Source organism: Balearica regulorum, chromosome 1 (genome assembly GCF_011004875.1).
Source record: "Balearica regulorum gibbericeps isolate bBalReg1 chromosome 1, bBalReg1.pri, whole genome shotgun sequence".
Classification (NCBI taxonomy): Eukaryota; Metazoa; Chordata; class Aves; order Gruiformes; family Gruidae; genus Balearica; species Balearica regulorum.
Genome location: NC_046184.1, coordinates 63,546,311 through 63,566,836, shown reverse-complemented (window position 1 = coordinate 63,566,836; position 20,526 = coordinate 63,546,311). Strand labels below are relative to the sequence as shown.

The window sequence follows — 20,526 nt, the reverse complement described above, 5'->3', positions numbered from 1 at the left end:
TTCTTTGTTCAGATGTCTAGGAAGACCCTCAGAAACAGGGGTTATATTTGAAAGAGGTGGAGACACCAGACTTTGGCTTACGCACTTAGAGCTGGCATGAGCAGGTCTGGGTCTAGCATGGTGCTTTCTTCAAGTGGCTGCCATATGCAGACTAGGTCTGGCTGCTCTCTAGTTCAGCCTAGGTGTAGGTGCTCTGCCAGGTTAATAGCACCAGTGGCAGAGAATTTACTAAGAAGGTCACTGGGGTGACCCAGTTCAGGGGAGAAAAATGTTCATGGCTGCATACTGTCAAAGGTAGAGACAGTGCAGATTTCATTTTAAAAACTCTGTGAACAGGGAAGATGCATGATCCAAGATCAGTACAAAAGGCAAGAAGAAAATTCCCAGGGTCAACTGCAGGTGGAAAAAAATAACACTGCCTGTTACTGGCAGACTTGAGAGAGAGGTAGTTGTTTTTTGTTGTGGGTTTTCTTGTTTGTTTGAGAAGATGATGCTAAACCACAAGCCTTGGCTTGACAAAAACTTTCCATTAGCAAAATCAAAAATTTCTGAAGAACCTTCTCAGGTGCACCGTGGCTGCTGGCTGCCTTTCCTAACAGCAGAGCACAACAAATGCTGGCATCTATCCCAGCTGTGAATCCTTCCAGTTTGGGAAGAATACATTTCACAATATTGAAGTTAACTAACTGGAAGGCATCAAACATTTTGAATTGGTTGTGTCAAAACATTTCATTCCAATATTCAGCCAAGCTGAAGTGTTTACACATTAACAGATTGAGTTGATTCAAAAAAACAAGCCACAACACTTTGGCTTGTTTGGTTTCAGTATAATTTGACAATGTCTGAGTTGTCAGTGTCATAATCTCTACTTTCCATCTATGGAGCATGCTTGCTAATCAGCTCTTGCATGTTCAAAGGTCTGAATCCTTTGAGTGAAAATGATTCACTTTGAGGAGCCAGTGCAGCTTGGAATAACTGGTAAGGAAGTATATCCATAGCAGAGACTGGGAGCACAAGATAAATCAAGCAGAGAGATCAATGTAAAAATTGCCCAGCACAATACTTCCAGGTTTCTCCAAGGGGAGAAGAAACCACTTAAAACTGAGACTTTTCTGGAGTACTCATATTTTTACAAAACCTCCATTTTCTGCTCAGATGCTTAACTTGCTAACTCATTCCACTGATTGCAATATTCTCTCCGTATGCGCTTGCTTACACCATTAGAACAATGGATTTGCACACGGTACCTATGGTAGCTGATAACTGGAAGAGCCAGAGGAGAAAGCTGAATTTTTCCATTCCTGCTGGCATTTGCATCACAGCAGTCAAAGGTTTTGCACAAAGTTGACTAACCAGAAGTCTTTCTGTATGATTGTTTGGCTTTTTCAGATACGTATTGCTGGATGAAATAAGAAATCTCTTTAGGCTGCTAACTCATCTGTTGCAGTGTCAATTCCAGACACTTCAGTGTGAGAACACATCGTAGTCAGATATATGTTTAGCTGCTCCTTCCATGGCAACATCGCTTTTCCGAGAAGACATTTTTCACAGTTGAGGTCAGGCTGTATTTACGCATTTTCCCCAAACATGGCACTCCTGTGAAAAATAGAGCTGGCAACATCCATCCTATGCATCCTGTTTTCCTTGTCCTCAGTGGCCTCCTGTGACCAAATTTAGTCTAATAAAGCAAAGCATTTAGTTTACTAGTTTTTTGGATTGGTGGCTTAGAAAGTTCTTCTCTTGTGGGCATTTACATCCTTTAACTTTGCTTCTGGAAAAGACTCTTGCATTTGCACCAAGGTTACGTTTTGTGTACATAATCATTAAAAGTTTAAATGATGTTATAGCTCAACTTAGCTATGAAAACCCTAACAATTTCAAATGCCAAAACATGCATAAGAGTCTGCTAGGCCATTTGTGAGAAGTCTTCTGGAACTAAGTGCTGCCAATTGATGGAGGGCTTTCTTAAGTTTTAAGAAACTAAAGCTTCAGAGCACCTGGCTGAGCTTAAATGTGAAAGATGAACTCCATTATGATGCTTTTAGTTCATATTTCCTATCATGTTTATATTAAGATGTGTCTTTTATGAGGAAGCTGGGTAGGCACTGGTACTTTGGTACTTCTGACCAAAGTATTGAGAAGGATCAGAGCTCTCACTAAATTAGTTCTGTGGTTTCATGTAGTAGTGCTATTAATTCTTAGCCTTCCACATGGCAATTTAGGACAAGCTGCCTCTGGAAACACTAGGTTTACAATGCATTGTACTAGAGCAGGAACCTGGCTTGCTGAGCACTGGAAGCGAAGGTGGGAAGGAGGGGAAAGACAAGAAAGTGCTCCTATGTGAATTTCAGCTCTGATATCCACACTGCTAGACAGGGGCAATGCTGTAACTTGTGAGTGGCTGAGATTGTCATTACAACATATAGCGGAAAGCATTTAAGGAGTTGGGGCAGAGATGGAATAGCCAGATACAGTTACTTTCTCCTAGGTGGGCTTTTGACATCTGAGCTGTAAGAAAGTATTGCACACTTATTTTTGCAGTGGGTCTAGGAGCATATTCAGGCTGCATTAAAGATCTCCCATATTTAAGCCTTACCTTAAAATAAGGTTGTTTATACAAAAAGTAATATTAAAAGGATGTGATTTTTCTTTCTAAATCCTCTGAAAAAGACAGGAATGTTCTGTGAGGATCTAGAATTCCTCTGGGACTTACATTAACAGTTCCACATAACGAACATTTTTGTTCAGGGCTTCAATTTCTTTCATCTCTTTCTCAGTGAGGGAGAAGTCAAAGATCTAATGGAAAGAGATGTTAGGAGTAAGTTAGCGTTTCTTGACACAATCAACATTTGGATTTCAGAAGTCCAATCTCCCCTCCTCTCCACTGCAGTCTCCCCCACAAATCCATATTTGCATCTGTAAGAAAGTCTGGAGGACATGAATAAGTCCCGTCACGTTTGCACACACTCTTGCAAAAAGAGAAAAGTAGTCTGGCGATTACTGGGCCACCAGCTTTGGAAGCAATACATTGGCAGGGAAAGCAGGGAGCAGTGTGGGTACTGAGTGCTGCAAGGGACACGGGAACAAATGCTTCATCTTATTTGGGTGTGGTGGTCAAGCCAGGTGCTTTCTGGTGGTGTGGTTACGAGCTTTTCTGGCACATCTGTACAACCTCTCCTTAACAAAGCTGCCCCATACCTGAAGACCAGGCAAAACAAGTCAGTCATTCCCAGATACCCACAGTCAGCTACCTTGGGCTGCTGACCTACTAAATTACTTCATCTCGCTTGTGCTGCTTGCCGCAGCAACTGGTGTGCTGGGATACACCACCACCCGGGACTGGGTTAGGAGACACTAACTCACAGGGTTAGGAGACACTAAAATTTCTGCTCTGCTCTATTATTGTCATATGGTACTGTTAAGTGATGGGGATAAAAAGTGTCAAATGTGGCAACACTTGACATTGGTCAAGCCTTATGTCTACAGAAAGAAATGGGACAATCACCTTCCGTAGGGGCTGAGCCAATGTAAGCGGATTCATTCATGCACCATTGGAGTACAAATTTACCTGGAAATTCTCTTTAATGCGTTGAGGATTGAAGCTTTTTGGGATGACCACCACCCCTCGCTGGATGCTGAAACGTAAAGCAACCTGTGCAGCTGTCTTGTTGTACTTTTTGCCAATGGCATTCAGCACAGGATCCTTCAGTAAAGGAGGGGAGGACACATTTACCCTGGAAGAAAATTGGGGGGGAAAAAAAAGAAAGAAATCAGAAAAAATCTCCTTATCTTTAATGTCAAAACAGAGGCATCTACTTGTTTGTGGACAGAATACTGCACCTTTTTGACAAGTAGTGTGAAAGATGGGAGAGAAGCTTTGGCATTTAGGTTGGCAGACTGCCAAAGGCAACTTCCTATGTGATGCCCTAACATTGACTTAGTTTCTATTTCCTCACCTAAGCCTTAATGTTCCCAGTTAGACACTTGCTTTCTGTTAGAGGAGACCTAAGGTGACTTCCTACACAGACACCTGGCATTTTTTGATGACAGCATGCAGCAGGAGTGTTGTAAGCTTACATTCACAACAGTAATATTTAGACACTGAAGTTCAAAACTACTTTGCAAAATGGGGACAACAGTGTTTTGCACAGAGACCCAGCAATGGGGAACTATTATTTTCCTGGATAGAGACCCTGCTATCAGAAAGTAACATGGAAAACTTACCATGTTTCATCCCGTGAGGTTCCCAGTGGGCTGTATCCAACAATAACAATGTCATGTTGTCTGCAAAATTCTAAGAGCTTGGGTTGGGTGAAATAGGGATGGCATTCGACCTACAAGAGTAACATAGAAAGAATGACTAATCAACAGGACCAGATGCCAAAACAGATGATATCCTGATGTTTGAGAGCTACAGACCAGATGATGCTTTTGGGAAAGGATACATGTAAGTTAAAGAATAGGGAAACTCAACTTGTGGTTACCGTTCTAATTGTATGTTGCTGCATGATGGATTGGGTTTTTTTGTGGACAGCAGATCAACATCTGTGATTATAATTTGGCTGCAGGGAATTTTTATTGGCCTCCAATGGAAAGGTGACAATAAGTGGGGGGATGGAGGCAGGGAAAGATTACTAGAGAAGTAGGCTCATGCGAGTCAGATCTTTTGTTTCGTTGTCTCTTGCATTTAGGATGACTAATCTGATGTTGCTTTTAGGGGAGGTGTTGGCATAAGCTGTCCCAGATAAAAAGGTGAGGGGAGATATGTAAAAGGTAAGACTTCGTAATGGTTATGACCCTGTTACAAGCTCTGCCCTCCCACACTGCAAATACTGCCCATCATTCCCTTACAGGTGGGGATTTTCTGGCTGTGTTCTCAGTCTCTGGGAAAGGGATGTCTATGAGGTGACAGAGCAACCACTGTTTGCAGGCAGTCTTGCTGGTTAGCTGCCCTAAGCTGAGCTTAATCTTTTGCCCGGTCTTCCTCGATGCCAGGAAGCAGCAGCAATGCTCAGTGCAGCCTTAGGGGCATGCCAGAAAGGGCAATTGCATCTTGCGCCCACTGGGCATGTTAATACCAGTGAAAGGGTGCTGGAATTTCTTCCTCTCCCAGGCTGCCTTTCCCTTCAGGTCCAAGATGGAAATGAAGGCTATAGCCAGCATCTCTACCCTGCCCCGTGCCAATCCCAGCCCTCCTGGCCACGTGCTGAGGGTAGGAAGTTGGTCCCAGTTGGTCTCTGGCCTCTTCTCTGACACTCCTAATGTGGATATTAATTTCTGCCAGATGAATCAGAAGAGCTTCCCAGTGATTTCTAGGAAACGCAGTGAGCTGCCAAATGCCAGAGTCAAAGGTATTGGGCATTCAGATGGGTCACTGCTGCTTACCACCTTCTCTAAGCCCTGCTACTGTAATTTAACTCAGACATACCAATCGCCTTCATGGGCTTGTTCAGCTCAAGTCGGTCATTTAATAGGGTATCCTCTTTAATTTAGATTTTTTCTCTAACTCTTACTGATGTCTTATAGGAAAGGCACAAGAGAGCAAGTACAGGAAATTTAGGAGTTACTTTTAATGCTTTTTAAACTTGGGAAGCTTAGAGTGACTCAGGATCCCTGATATTTAGACTTGTTTTGGTTTGGTGTCAGCTGAGGTAGACATGGCTTCATTGAGGACTGGTTAGCTCTGAATAGTTTGTCTTGGGAATTTTTTGGACTTGAAGTAAGGTACATGGCAGAGATTTAAGATTTGCATTGACTCAGCATTCAACCTTGTTATGGAGCTTGGCGCAGAGGCACCAGTTTTATAGTCCTGGAGCAGGAACTGAGGAGAGCGATCGTTCCAGCACCTTCAAATATTTATCTTTAGCCTAGATAGGATGAGTAATATTTTCAAGCTAGAAATGGAAATATGACAGTATGGAGGGCAGCATCTGTGGCAAAGTGTACGTCACCTTTATGCACATGGTGGCTTGGGCCACGTGTTGCTTCTGTGTTCCCTACAGGGCAGTGGCACCATGGCAGGCACTACCCTCAGCTTGCAGTCGTACCTGATTACTGACAGGTTTGTACTTAAGTCCTGGCTTGTTCAGGATCATCTCCAGCTGCCTGCGGTTGAAATTGGATACTCCAATAGACTTTGCCAAGCCTGCATCTTTACATGCTTCCATAGCCTGCAAAGAAAACAAAGACTGGTGGAGTCCCACATGTTGGCTTGATTCCTTGGAGCATGCGTTTTAGAGATAGGTGGAAGACAGTCCATTCTTGAGACTGCAGAAAAACCTTTTCTCCAGCAGAACTAACAACTCTATTAGCATGAGGCCTGGTGCTGTCCTGCTATTCTAAACTCTGTCCCCATGCAGACCCACTTTCCAGACCAAACCCTAATGTTTTATGCCTCCTGTGAGGATAGAATTTGTCTGAAGAGCAGAAAGCTTAATCTGAGACATAGATACTTAAGTGCCAGACATCTGCTTTCAAAAAATTTTTCTTACTTTGTGCTGCTTTAGCACTACTTCAAAGCTGGCAAAGAAAGAGTGAACGCAACCGATTGAAAGGGAGGAGAGAGGAATTCTAGATATTCTGCACTTCAGACAAATCCTAATAGCTGAGAAAGCCTTATGTCCACTGGATATGAATACATGCCCTGGTCTTCATTAGCGTCATCAGCTAGGTTGTTAAGGGGAAAGAGGGTCCTTTCCTATGGTCTTCCCCCTTGCTCCCAGAAACACTGCACACAAATGACTCAGTGACTGTTTGAGGCAGAGCAGATCCTACTATGGAGCTGGATGCCCCTCCTGCCGGTTTTGTTATTCCTTTCTGTCTCACAGGAGCTGAAAGCAGGGAGGTAAGAGGCACCATATATTTGATGACCTCCAGTTGGCCTCATATGCTTTGTATCACTTGGTGACAAGTCAGCAAATACAGTCATCTGGAGCCATTTTTGCCTGCTAGCACCATACTGAGAGAGTGAAATTATCTGGATTGGGTTTAGCCAGTTTTACTTAAATTGATGCTATTATTTGCAGGCATTCATCACCAGCTATTTTATTCTTGGCTTATTAGCTGAAGAGAGTGACCTGCTACAACATATCCTTTGCAATATGCACTATCTTGAAGATAAAAACATAACAGTGTTCAGACAGCTGTTGCTTTTAACATTTGAGCAGCTAGCCTGTGAAAAAGAGGAATGAACTGCATCAGACAAAGACAAGGGTAACATAAACAGCTAACGTGGAGGTCCCCATTCCCCCTGGGACCCAATCTGGATGGCTCAGCTGCCAGAGGAAAGCCCAAGCCCGCCCCGGGCTCTCTCCCACTCTGAACTTTCATTCAGTTTCACCCATTCTCCGTCTTTATCTGCTGCACCTCGAGTAGAGCTAAATTGGGACACAACTATCCAGCTCTGGACAGTGCAAGCTGAAGTGGAGTGTGTAGTAGCTCACGTTACTCTCTTGATGTGAACTGGGCTGAATTGGTGATGCTTTTGCAGCAGACCTGGTGCAGAAGGAGACCTGACCAGCTTTGGCCATGAATTAAAGAGTGTCCAAGGCAGGAACATGAGGAAATTGCTACTCTCCCTTTCTGCCTTACCTGAGATCCTGAAGCCAAGTGCCAGTAGGCTTAAGGAGACAACTGGCTGTAGGACTAGAGTGCATCACAAACAAATTTAGGATGCAATCTTTCAGGCAAACGTTACTTTCCTCCAAGTTTTCTTAGCAAAAACCCCTTGCATTCTCATTTGATAATTAAATTTCGAATGACTGAACTTGTTCTGCTGTCAAGGGGTTTGTTTTTTTTGGGGAGGGTTGGGTTTTTTTAATAGTGAGCTTCAGGGCAAACTCTGTTTTATCTTGAAGGTGAAAAGCTTCTTTCTTTTGAGGAGGATCCACTCACTTCTTAAGGCTCCAACTTTCTCCTGCTGTAAAGATCTGATAGAAATGAGAGATTGGTAAAAACCTACAGATACCTCAACAGGCAAATGTAGAGTGCACTCTCTGAAAGAAGGAATGTGGATGTCAGATATTTCAACAATGTTTCATTTTGTTATAAAAAATAATGAAGTGATGGCAAGAAGCAACACCCCTAAGGACAGAAGTAAAATTTATCCATGGAGCTAGTAGAATTTCATCCCTTTGCCCTGTCAATATGCCTCAGCTCTGTCTATGAAAGCCACAAGTAAAATTAAGAATGAGGATCTGTGTTTTTAAAGCATATATAGATGGATGTTGTTTGCTTACCTCCCAAGTGGCACATAAATCTGTCTCATGGTAGATAATTTTTCCATTTTCATCTTTTGGGTAGATTGCATCTCCAGGCTGAAAAGTAAAACCACACGTTTGTTCTTTAAAGAAAAAATTTCACTCCTCAGAGCAAAGATTTTTTTTTTTCCACAGACCCTGTTTCTACTAGCAAACACACAAAAAAAAAAAACCCCAAAACAAACAAAAGCTTTCTGAAACACCCTAAGTTCAACAGGTCATTCATGCTGGGCTTACCACATCCTCCATTGCTAGACCATCCCTGGATATGCTTGTGGCACATAACTGTTACATGGGTGCACACTCAGGAGTTCCCAGATGGCCGTGTTTTTCGATAAACATTTGACCTCCTTCCAAAGGGCTGGGTTAGAGTGTCAACCTGTATACCTTTCCACTTCTTTCCTCCTTTCTTCCCAGCCCTTCCCCTGATCCTGCTTGTGTCCTAGGTATGTGGGAAGAGTACCAGCTCAGTCCAGCACCCAACAGTTGAAGGGAATGTTTTCAAGAGCTACATACTAGTAGTAAAGAGCTACATGTCTAGTTACAGTACAGGTTGTGAACCTCCACCTTTTTTGGGCACTAGGAACTCATTCTTCCTATCTCTACACCCCATAAGCAAGACCTCAGCGATGAGTTGTGAGCTGATACCTCAGGAGCACAGCCTTCTCTCATTTACTGGCCATTTCACTGCTATTGCAGGCAATGCATTAACACCTCCCTCCCTTTTGTCTGATTGCAATTTCACTTTTTTCATAAAACCCCTTCAGTGTTGTCTGACACTTGATCTGACTGCAAACTGCCACATTTCAAAGGTCTGAGTACAAGATGTAACTCCTTGGGAACATGCAGCTGTGACTAATATGATCAGTAACTGGCGCCTCCCAATTCAGTCAGGAAGTTCAAATTCAAGGCATTTCATGGGAAAAGCTGGCCTAAGGAAAACATAGCCTCAGATTTCAGAGGCCAAGGTCTAAGTTACAGGCATAAGCCTGTCTCCTCCAAACGTGCTGGTTTTCCTCAATGAATTCCACAAGACTACTTGTTGCATTTGTTGCTGTGTCTTGCTGGAAATAAAAAAAAAAAAAAGACTAGAAGGAGGTAGGTGGCTCTTGGGTACGTTTTTCTATGTGGCAAACTGTTTGCCATCATAACTTGAGGTGGAGATGCCCTACTTACAAAACCACCCCATGGTATTTCGGAACAACCCATTCATCCCCATGATATCCCAGGAGACTTTCTAAGTTCTCTGAGGACTACAAGTTCAATGCATAGCATTTAGGACTTCTTTGAGTTCAGGGGATGAGTCTGAATTCAAGACCTTTTTACTCTGTTCCACTTCTAATTCATTAACTTCTGTTCAACATTGCTTACTATAAAAAAGTCAATAGACAGCAACTACATTAGCTAATTTATCATCCCCCATTTTCTTCTATTTCTAGCACTTGTGTTCTAAAAAGCGAACAAAGTCAGGATGAATGGGACTTGAAGATAACTTATCTTGACCAAGATAAGTGGTGCCAGCTATTGTGGATTTCCACAAGGATCAATCAATCCTTCCTCCTGCCTCCAGGGAACTGCACGAGGTGTTGAAGTACAGTTGTCTGCTCGATAGTCTCCAGGCACTACTTTCTCTGCCAAGCTACGTTTTTATGCAAGGTAGTTCCTGAATGGAAGAACTGTCTGCAGATGGATAAAGACAGATAAAGTGCTGAGAGAAAGGCAGTGTTTTGATGGTGGCAGGATGGTGGTTACTGGTTCTTTGAAAAGGTCTTTCAGAAGTTGGTCACGTTTCTCAGCTTTGGATTCTCATGAACTATACCACACCAGTCATTCCCACAAATGCTGGTGTCTTCTCTTACAGTTCTCTTGGAGACAGCCATGCACCTTAGACTGAATGTAAGGTGGTTTCCTACCATATGAGCACTGAAATAAGCGGGACAACACCATACAGTCATTGCCACTATGCAGGGATCATATCACGTCATGTTCAGAGTCTGAAGGCACTCCAAAAGCTACCAGGCAACTTACTTGCATTTTTAAAACACAGCAGTTGGTAACCACTGAGAAGAAAAGCTCTGATCCCTTTAAAATAATTTCTTCACCAACACAGGTGCAGGAAGATAGATTTGCACATCCCATTGCTTTCACAAAATGGCCTTTGGCAAGCAGGCTTTCTCAAGAGAGCAATTTTAACAACTTGTGAATGCCTTTTGTATAAATAGCAGGCAATAGGAAGTCAAATGGTGATGGTCTGTTTTGATTTATTCTCTTTAAATGACAGGTAGATAATTAGAATCATAGAATGGCCTGGGTTGGAAGGGACCTTAAAGACCATCTAGTTCTAACCCCTCATGATGGGCAGGGACACCTTCTACTAGATTAGGTTGCTCAAAGCCTAATCCAACCTCACCTTGAACACTTCCAATGATGGGACATCCGCGTCTCTGGGCAACCTGTTCCAGTGCCTCATCACCCTCATAGGGAAGAATTTTTTCCTAATATTTAATCTAAATCTACCCTCCTTCAGCTTAAGGCCATTACCTCTTGTCCTATCACTACACACTTGGATGAGACTTGTTCAATGTAAGGCAAAAATACCTGATTTCCTGCTAGATTACAGAATAATTTAGTTGGGAGGTATTTGGAGATCATTTAGTGCACAGGTACCTGCTTACTAATGGATCAGTCACCTGAGCAGAGTGCCCTAGAAAACCTGCTGGTGGGTATGAGCTCCCCAGGCAGAAGGCATGTGGTGGCCTGGAGGAGATCTGTTCTTGCTATTTATCTGTCTGCCTTGCTAGGGTAGAGGGGCTGAGCACCACTGCTGGGCTTGAGGAAGGAAGGACAAAAGTCCTGAATGGGGAATCTGCGTGAGGGAAAATAAAGGGAGGTGTGGGCTAGCATTGGTAAGTCAGTGAATAATGCCACCCCAGACGTCAACCATTCTCGATCCACCCAGAAGTGCTGATGTGGTAGGGCTTTTCTCCTCTGAGTGGTGCTCTCTGAAAACAGATTCCTCTTACTCTGCCTAGAAGTCCCTATGAGATCTTGCACCTTTGGGCCCTGCAGGGGCATGTTTCCTACTGGTTTAAGTGGGATTGTGAGCTTTGTCTCAAGTTCTTCACTGATTTCCAAGCAGGGATAGACTAGTTGTGCTAGGACAGAGTAGGAGTTTGTTAGCATTACACCTGCACGCTCCTCACCAAAGGCAAGCATTACGTGCAGGGCAAGTGTATTTGTGAGAGGGAGCAAAGAAACCTGTCACCATTGCACAAGGGTGGGGTTTTTCTTTTTGTATTTGGCACAGAAAAATGTATATTTTTCAGGCAGAAAGTGACTTTTTTCTCTCCTCTTAAGAGGGACATGAATGAATCTCCATGACTGTTGCTCCTTTAACAACTCAGATTGTTGATACAGGCCTCAGGGAGTCAGATGTATGTTACTTTAAAGCCAGCTGTCTATATCTTTATATTGTGAGACAATGACCTCCACTATGTGGGAGAATGAACTACTAGAGAATACAAACACAAGCAACGGGAAACAGGAAATTGCAAGTGGTGGGAAATTTTTAAAAATGTACCCAAAAGAATTCCATACGTGGGACTGTATAAATCAGGTTTTAATATCTGAGTCCCGTTATTCCTATACAGTTCTTAATGGGATATGGCTTCCTTGGGGAAAAAGGAACTGCAGGTCTAAGGTGATTGCTTCATTGGTAAATTGCTTCCTGTCTGATGCTTCTGGCAGTTTGGAGTCTGTAGTAAAACTATAATTTTAATAATCAGAGAAGTACCTTCCTTGCAAAAAGATGCCAGTTTAAAGTGTAAACATCCTGCAGAAACAGTTAGCCAGCTGATTGCCTGACTGTTATCTCTAAGAAAAAGGATTTAATTCGTTCAAAACCACTTAAATATGTTTTGAATGTCATTCTTCTAATTTCAGTATTATTTAATTTGCCTTTATATCATGTACTTGCAGAGGAAAATTGTAAAGCCAGGTACAAATGGATGCAAAACCAGAAAGTTTGGAGTCTTGCAAGAGCTTGCTGCAAGGAGGATGCTAGATGAAGACCTTGGTTGAAGCCAACCATGCACTTTTGAGGGCAATTTTTGCTTTTACCTTGAAAGCCATTGGCAGCTCAATAATGTAGAGGTCAACATAGTCCAGCTGCAGGATCTTCAGGGTTTTCTCCAGTGTGGGACGCACCAGCTCTGGGGGGTGGCAGGTATTCCACAGCTAGGGAGGCAAGCGCAGGCTGTTTTATGGGTGCCAGGAGGAAGAGCAAGCATCCTCCAGTTGACACCCCCCCCCCACACACACACACACTCTTGTCTTTCCGACAGAGCCCATCATACACAGCGGAAAGACATTGCAGTCTACATCACTGCAAGACAAAGATGAGAGGCCTTATTCTATCCTCTGCCAGAGGCAGATGTAGAAGTTCAGACAGACAGGAATCCTTGCCCAGGACTGTCCCAGTAAAGCCATTACATATTTGTTTATTACAAGACAGGTTCTTCGGAGTTGAGTATATCGCAAACTCTTGCTCAATGAACTTAGGCAGATTCATTTGGTTTTCCGAGCTTTCCAAGCATATGCTTTCACTGGAAAACTATGTTCCCACAAGAAATCTGTGGTCAGTTTTATGCTCGAAGGCAGAAGCTCAGATCATGTGAGTTAGCTATTGAACAGCCAAGCACCCGGCACAAAGAGAATCTTTTGGTTTTCTCCTGTGGTCAAGGAGCCCGAGTGACTGCCTGACCTAGGGAAATTTCCATTTACCCCCTAGTCCTCCCTGAAAGACATATTATTGTTTAGTTACCGTAACGCAGGTGTGACTACAGCACAGCCTTTTCAACCTCTTTAATCACAACTGCTTCCTTGCGGGGTTATGCCCTGAGGTTGCTATGGAGTGTGCTTAGTTGATTAGCTTTCAGTACTATCTCTAACTGAACTCTGCTGATGCAAATCTCTTGCAAGAATAAAACCATAGCATGGTAATTAGTAACCAAGAGCTCTTTGTAAACTGATTGCTGCAGTTAAAATCGACAAAAACCAGAATTAACACACAATGGAAGGTTTAAAGTGCCATTTGCTTGCACACAATAAGCTGGGCTATTTTATCTTCTTTTTTTCAATGCACAAAACTGACTGTGGAGTCATGTTGAGGTTTTTGGTGCATTTATTGGCTGGAAAAACCTGATGTTTGTTGGTATGGTCATTATCTAGCTAGTTCTGCTACCAAAGCTGGCAGTCACCTCATGCCAAGGTATAGAATGAATTCATTCTTGAGACACGAAACACTTGAATTGCCATTTTCAGGAAAGGATAATGATTATAGATGTCAAAGGACATAGCCTGGGTAAGTTTTAAAGTATTTTAGATGTTTGTTTTCTTTAAACCATATTACAGTTATTCCCCAGGAGAACAATCTGCTTGGTTCTGCCAGCAGAGGCAAGGGCAAGTTATCTTGAACTTCAGTTGTTCTGGGAGCAACACACCCGACCCTGCCCTAAACTGACACACCAAAGCAGGGGTTGGCACCTGGAAATTCGTACTCAGCCTCCCCCAGCTGTATGTTGCAAGGCATGAAGAGTTTATGATCACTAAGATGGCGATTACACAGGCTGAGGTGTACTACAGTAAAGGGACCAAGGTCCTGCTCTCAGGGTTTTAAGCTGTTCCACTGGATTTCCTGAAAGCCTTTGGTCTGTTTTTTTAAGTATTTGCCAAGCTTAGATTTTCATTTTACGTGTAAAACGAGATGTTGTTTTGGACTTAAATATAAGTAAGGAAATGAGTCTGTATACCCTTCATGTTTAGTTTGTTTTGTCACTGTGTTTAAGAAATTTAGTAACCTGAGGTATGTTGATAGTTTAGAAGCAGTTTTTCCGAGTGCCCTTTCTAGCGCAGTGCTATTGAGCTCAGTACTTGCCAGTAAATATACTTCCCTTTAAAAAACTGAAGAGGTTCTAAAGAAACAGCCTTTAGAAATAGCAAACATTTGTACTATGTTAATACATAGATGCCATGGAAACTTAAGAGTTTCATAACTGTTTTCATGATTTGTACAAGTTATTGTATTATCTACCTAAGTAGAACCCATGTAGATGTTTGAGCACTCAAAGCTGCCAGCTGGCTTTGGCATTTCAGGACACCACATTTCCTGGAAATGTTACTTCTAGTTTAATGAAAGAAATATCCTGGGATGAAAGAGGAGACCAAAAAGGTCTTGCTATATAAGCCAAGTGAGATGTTGGCAGTTGATATAAAACCTCTAAAATTTCTGGATGCTGAGCTGCTCTGCCTGATCAGCCAGCCAGCAGCAAGCGCCAAGTGCAAGTGCTGATGATTTCAACTGGCAAATGCAGCCCGATTGCACCAAGTCACTATTCCAGTAACATTGCCAGTCAGCAGGGCTATTCTTGTTAGACCCTGCTGATGGACCAGCCTTCAGTTTGCATCATTTTTGTTTAAGGAAAGATCTGCATGAGGGGCTTGACTCTGAAGGGTCTTGGGAATTTCCAGTACTTCTGATGTCGGTAAGGCTGAAAGCAAAACCAACTTTTGTTGTGCAGACTATTTTCAAGAATGGCCTGCTGTATCTACCCTGTTTCCCAGAAGATGCAACAGTTCATGTCAGTCAGTCACCAATCAATGGCTGATGTATCTACCGGTGGCTTGATATTTGTTTGTTCATAAGATCCATAAGTTTGTAAGGTACATAAAGCTGCAGATACATAAGCTCCTAAGACAAGGGACATCCAGTCCCACTCCTCCTGGGAAGTTCAGAGCTGCTGTGAAAACGTTCAGTGAAACCTGTGAAAATCCTGGATTGTGATAGATTGAATTGCTTGCAGCTTATTTTCCACTTCTGCCTTTGAACTCTTTAAAGACTACAGAGATGCTCTAACAATGCTCCATCACCCTGAGCACCTGAAGTTTTGTCAAGCACAAACAGGACGCAACAGAAAGATAAATCCACGTGTCCCATCTTAAGGTCACAAGACAGGCTGGAACCACAGACATTAACTATCTTTACTATCAGTTGCAGCCCTGTGGCTTGCAGGATTTGCAGTTTAGGGAACAACTGAACTTACAATCAAGAAATCAAATGCAGTTTCACTGGTGGCTCAATTTTTAGGTAGTGATTATCAACTAGGAAAATCATTAGATCAGACAACTGAATATAGAAAGGCTTAATAAATAAAGTAAATTTGGAATCCTGATAAAGTTTTACTAAGAGATACACTTTCACAGAACCTAAAGGTTTATATGGGGAAATAAACTGCAGGGGAAGCAGTTGGGAAAGTTAAAGACTCAAAATTGTTAGGACATCTGGTTCTAACCTTTTGGCACAACTTTGTGGTTTTGATTTGAAATATTACTTGTAATTTGCAGTAGCGAAACAGTTGAAACAAAATATTTTGACTGATCCAAATCAACATATTTGGCATATGAGAGACTGAGAGACTACCCTGATAAAGGTGGAAAAATTGAGGACATGAAGCTCAGGATGGCAAGGTTGTTACCAGTAGAACTGAGCGTGGAACTTGGAAAAGAGTTGCATACTTTACAGATTGGAAATTGCTGTACTTGGAAACTGGTCTATAGCTGCTGAAAATCCACTTGGTCTGCAAACTACCCAATCCGAAGCTTAGTTTCCCAGATCATAGAGCTTAACTAAATTGCTCACAGTAAAATGGGCCTTTTATCCCATGGGATCTTTCACTCTAGGAACCGTGGTATTTATTTCCAAGGCTGTTGAGTAACTTTTGTGGATTACGTCTTATTTGGGAAAGGAGAAAGGGAAAATATTAGGCTGATATGTCCAAACAAGCACTGCAGGAAGGGGAACTTGAGGCTATAAACTCCATTAGAAACTGGATAGGCAACTTGAATTTTTCTGGGGCCATCTGATCTTTATTATGCAATGTGCAATGAGCTTGGTCTCTCTTATACCTGGGATCTAGTCATCGTAGTTGTAACAGCTTTTGTCGGACACTTCGTCAGACAAGGATTCTCACTCTTTTAGGAGAGAATCAACTCTTACGGCTAAGACTTTAAAGCATTGACTAGCTCCTGCATTACTCCAGCCTTGTTGCTCTAGAGCAGAAGTGTAATGACATCTTCTCTCCAAGTAAGTTGATTCATCATCCTAGAAATTTTTAATGACAGGTGATACAGTAACTAAGGGTGTAGCTTCATGAGTAATTTTCTGGCAGTAGTACCAATGTAAGCACTTGCTGTTCTCCTGTACGCAGACACTTGCATGCGTGTGCTTGCTCCCACCCCTTTCATTGTGCAATCTCATGGCAAACCTGTACAGGGAATTGCTCTAACAGAAAATAACTCATTTGCAGGATCATTGTCCAGATAGGGCTTAGTGTGTGACTACACAAATGCGCGTGCCAGCACAACACGTGGGACAGTAACAGCTTAGGCAGCACCGCTGAGTGTAACAATGATCTAAACTTGCAGGTACTTAAAATACTAGGCAGGATGGACATTGCATGGTTCCCACTGCTAACTGAGCTTTAAACTGAGAACAGCAGCGAATCCTGTGCTTTACAGCAAATCTAGTGCTCATAAAGCTCTAAGGCATTATGGTAATACTAGGGAAGAAAAATAAAGCATGTTGAGTCTGGAAGTATGCCAGATGTTGACCACAGGCACACTTAAGAAAGCCCATTCACAGAAATCCTGGATATAGTGTAAATAATCTGAGCACAGCTTCTCACCTTGCCACAGTAAAAAATGTCTTCTCGCTTGATCTTTCCTTCAGCAATCTTCTCCCGGATGGCTTGTCCTACTTCATGCTCATTGTAGTAGACAAAGGCACCATCGATATGGCGGTAACCAGTATCAATGGCAATCTTCACCGACTCCAAACAGGAACCTTTGGGAGTCTAATGGGAGAAGAAAAAAAATAAACATAGTTTCAGCCTCCTGCTTGCCTCTCCTGCAATGTTATAGAGTCCCTGAGATATGTACAAGGTTCATGCTGGTGTTCATCCAGTCTAACCATCCTGTACCTCCCCAGGTGCCTGTGTTTCAACTTCTGAATAAAAATGTGCTGTGCACTTTTCTTCAAAACTGTTGAGAGTGTGGAATTAGACTGGAAAAGGAGCAAAGCAAAAAATTTTCTCTCTGGGAAAGAAAGAGTACTAGAATCCTCAGAAAGTGGAATTGAATGTATTTGATAAGAACTTCTGAAATAATTTTCCTATCTAGAGAGCAAGGGTTTTCCTACAACAGCCATTTGATAAAATCCCTTACTCAAATGGAAGAGGGCTTTTTGGTTGAGCAGAGCTGGTCAACTACCTGCCTGATCAGAGGCTGTTTGAATATCTTACGGTCCAGTAGAGTTTTCAGCAGAGCAGGAATTTGGATTTGACTTCCTTCTCCTCAAATCAACTTACCTTTGGTAGTATCACAATCTGAAGGGTGATAGCTCGGGACTGTCTACTGCTATTCCCAGTTCTGGACAGCTGCTTTACCATGTGGCTAAGAACCGGTAGATGCTTTAGTGTACATTTCTATACATCTTACTGCTTCAGTTTAAGATGAGCCCAAGAAACCTCTTAAGTCCAAGTGGCATTTTTGTACTGTGTGCTGCACTTATGTTTACTCGTTTTGCTGAAATTCAGAGTAAGCTTGTTTTTTCAGAACAGTCATATTTTCTATTAGCAAAATACATGTAGGCCAAATCAAGCAAAAAAGTGTAAGACGATCACTGAAATCGTACTGAACACTTTGCACAATGAGAGGGCAGCTCTAAGTGGTGGTGGTCAAGGGCTCTCGGTGACATGTGGCAACACTATTCTCCCACCCGTTTCATAAGCATTGCTCTGCTGTGACAGGGACATCTGATTCACTTAAAGGAAAACTGAAATAGGGTGTCAACCTGCTCTGCTGCGCTGCTGTCTGCCAGCAGCAAATGCCAAGAGGTGAATTTTGCTACCTCCAAGTGAAGGGCCGAGACCATGCTGCTTCTCCTATAAAGAACACAGATGCCAGAGACATCTGGAAATGAGACAGGATATGAAGAGAGGATTTCAAATTTGTTGGTTTTGCTGATGCCAAGGAAAGACAAGAAGCAGGACTGGCAATAGGTGCTGTTGGGAAGGATTGCTTTTTACTACAGCAATCAGTCTGCCTCCTCTCCCTCCAAGCTGCCCTTTGACAGAAGCCACTGGCTTGGCCGTCTGGGAGTTTGCCATAAAATAAGCAGCTGCTCTTCCACCACCTGATTAACTTGAAGGTGTGAAATTTATAGCTGCCACAGGATGCTGCAGTGACTAAGGACACTGGTCTGCCCTTCCATATTTATGGAAGAGAGATCTGTGAAGGACTGCTGATGACATGTGGGGGTTAACCCCTGTTTTTCAGCCCCAGAGCTGTAGGTTGGTGGCCGATTATTCCGGGGTAATGGGACCGTATCCCTGCCTGCCCACCCTGCTCTTCAGCATCCCATCTGGGCTGGCTGCTGTCGGACATGACTGGACTGACTTCTGTTCAGACTCAGGGGGGACTTTTTGCTCCAGGATGCAGTTCCTAAAGGTTACTTAAAATGTAAAGCTGCTCACGCTTGCCCTTATTTATTACAGTCATGAGCAAGGGCTGAGAGGAGAAACGGCACAACTTGGCATGCTAAAGTATTTACAGCAGCAATGACTATTGTCTGCTTAATTGAGAGAGACAATGAAACACTTGTCTGAATGCTTTGCTGCTTTCATTGTGGGAGCCTCCCAAAGGCACGCTCGGCCCCTGCCAGGGCCCTTTCCTGGTTGTTAGCAGGATGTAATGAAGACCGTGGCAGCTAAAAGCCTTTCAGGAGCAGCCCATGGCTAGTTTTCACTCGGGGCACGTCGGGCAGCACTACAGAAGCGCGAGGCATGGAGCAATGACAACCTCCAACATGTTCACTGCTTTGTCCCTGCCTGAACCTGCAAGGAAGGATCTGAGGAAGGCGGCAGGCAAAAAGCTGACATGGGTACTACGAGCCTGCAGTTACTGATGGTGGTAACCTCAGACCTCTGTCTCGGCAATGAGCTGCGCGAGGCCGTAGCCGCTGTTGCACAGCTCAGGCTGACGAGCACTGAGCAACGGGGCTCAGCGTAAAGGTCTTGTGAACTCAAGCCCAAGTGATGATCAGTTATCCAAAAGATAAATACATTTTAAAAAGTGCAATCTGTGTTTTCTCTATGAAACCTGATTTTTCAAACAGTGTGACTTTTAGATCGCTTCAGGTCTGTTTGACTTCTACCATTCAAGTGTATGACAGCAGAACATTTGCAGTACAGTGACATATTACCTTAATAGATTACAGATTTTTAAAAATGTTGTGGTTTGTTTGTTGTGGGTTTTTTTTAACCTTCTCCCTTTTGTTGAAGAACCTGAAAATGGAGTGTGGGCCTGATCCTAGGATTTCCTCTCTCTTTTCTTTGCACTCTTGAGAAATTGCATGAACATGGCTCCTAGTTGTTTCCTGAAGCTCTAAACTAAACTCTACAAAGCAAGGAATTGTTGATTATGGAGTTGCATCTTTTCTCAAACACCAGGGCTGTGTTGGTCAGTAACAAAAGCAGAAGGAATAGGTGAAGAAGGGCAGAGGCTCACATATAGGGCAACGGCATAATTGTAGACTTGGGAGGAGAGTGGAATGGGGGAAAATGAGAAAGCTTGCAGTTACTACAATTGCCTTTGGCTGAATCAGTTAACTTATGTTAGAGCTGAACTTCTATGTATTTCTTAATCTTTTGCATGGGACTTGCACACATCTGTACAAATAATCTTGTGAAAGGCTCCTCCATCTCAAGGATTAATCTTATTCTTTAGGGGCTTGAGGAGGCTTTTTTTGGATCAGGCCTTGATTACCAATGGCCGGAGATGGGTTTACATTAAATATAAATGTTTTCATTGCACTAGTTCATTTCATCTGATGTGGTATATTAGTTCTGACAGATTTTGGTCTAAGGTGCTTCATATAAAAATGCAAGGCAACCTAGGGAACAGTTTTTGGAAAATCCTGCCTCTATTGAACCATCCCAGCTGAAGGCCTGGGACATCTGAGAGTCTGGAAACTTTATACCGTATGTTTATTTTCATTCTAATGGAGAAACTATCATTTCTAGCGTTTCATGTATCTAATCCTTCCAAATCCTGCAGTAATGGGCTGTGGTAAACTGTGCTGATGAGTTGCACAGGCTAGTCATGTTGTGGCTTTACCACTTTTTAGAAGTGTGGCTTTAAGTGTCGTATCTTA

At 42.8% G+C, this 20,526-nt stretch overlaps 1 protein-coding gene across 1 annotated transcript in view; it reads right to left on the bottom strand.

The window, feature by feature from the left end:
• The window catches only part of AKR1D1 (aldo-keto reductase family 1 member D1), a 34,524-nt gene that overhangs the window by 555 nt on the left and 13,443 nt on the right, over positions 1 to 20,526 (bottom strand). The window contains exons 2-8 of the mRNA XM_075755280.1: positions 17,000 to 17,167; positions 12,378 to 12,494; positions 8,238 to 8,315; positions 6,048 to 6,170; positions 4,225 to 4,334; positions 3,569 to 3,734; positions 2,714 to 2,796 (exon numbers count right to left, since the gene is read on the bottom strand). Coding sequence (XP_075611395.1) covers positions 2,714 to 2,796; positions 3,569 to 3,734; positions 4,225 to 4,334; positions 6,048 to 6,170; positions 8,238 to 8,315; positions 12,378 to 12,494; positions 17,000 to 17,167 — 845 coding nt within the window. The remainder of the gene's footprint in view (positions 1 to 2,713; positions 2,797 to 3,568; positions 3,735 to 4,224; positions 4,335 to 6,047; positions 6,171 to 8,237; positions 8,316 to 12,377; positions 12,495 to 16,999; positions 17,168 to 20,526) is intronic.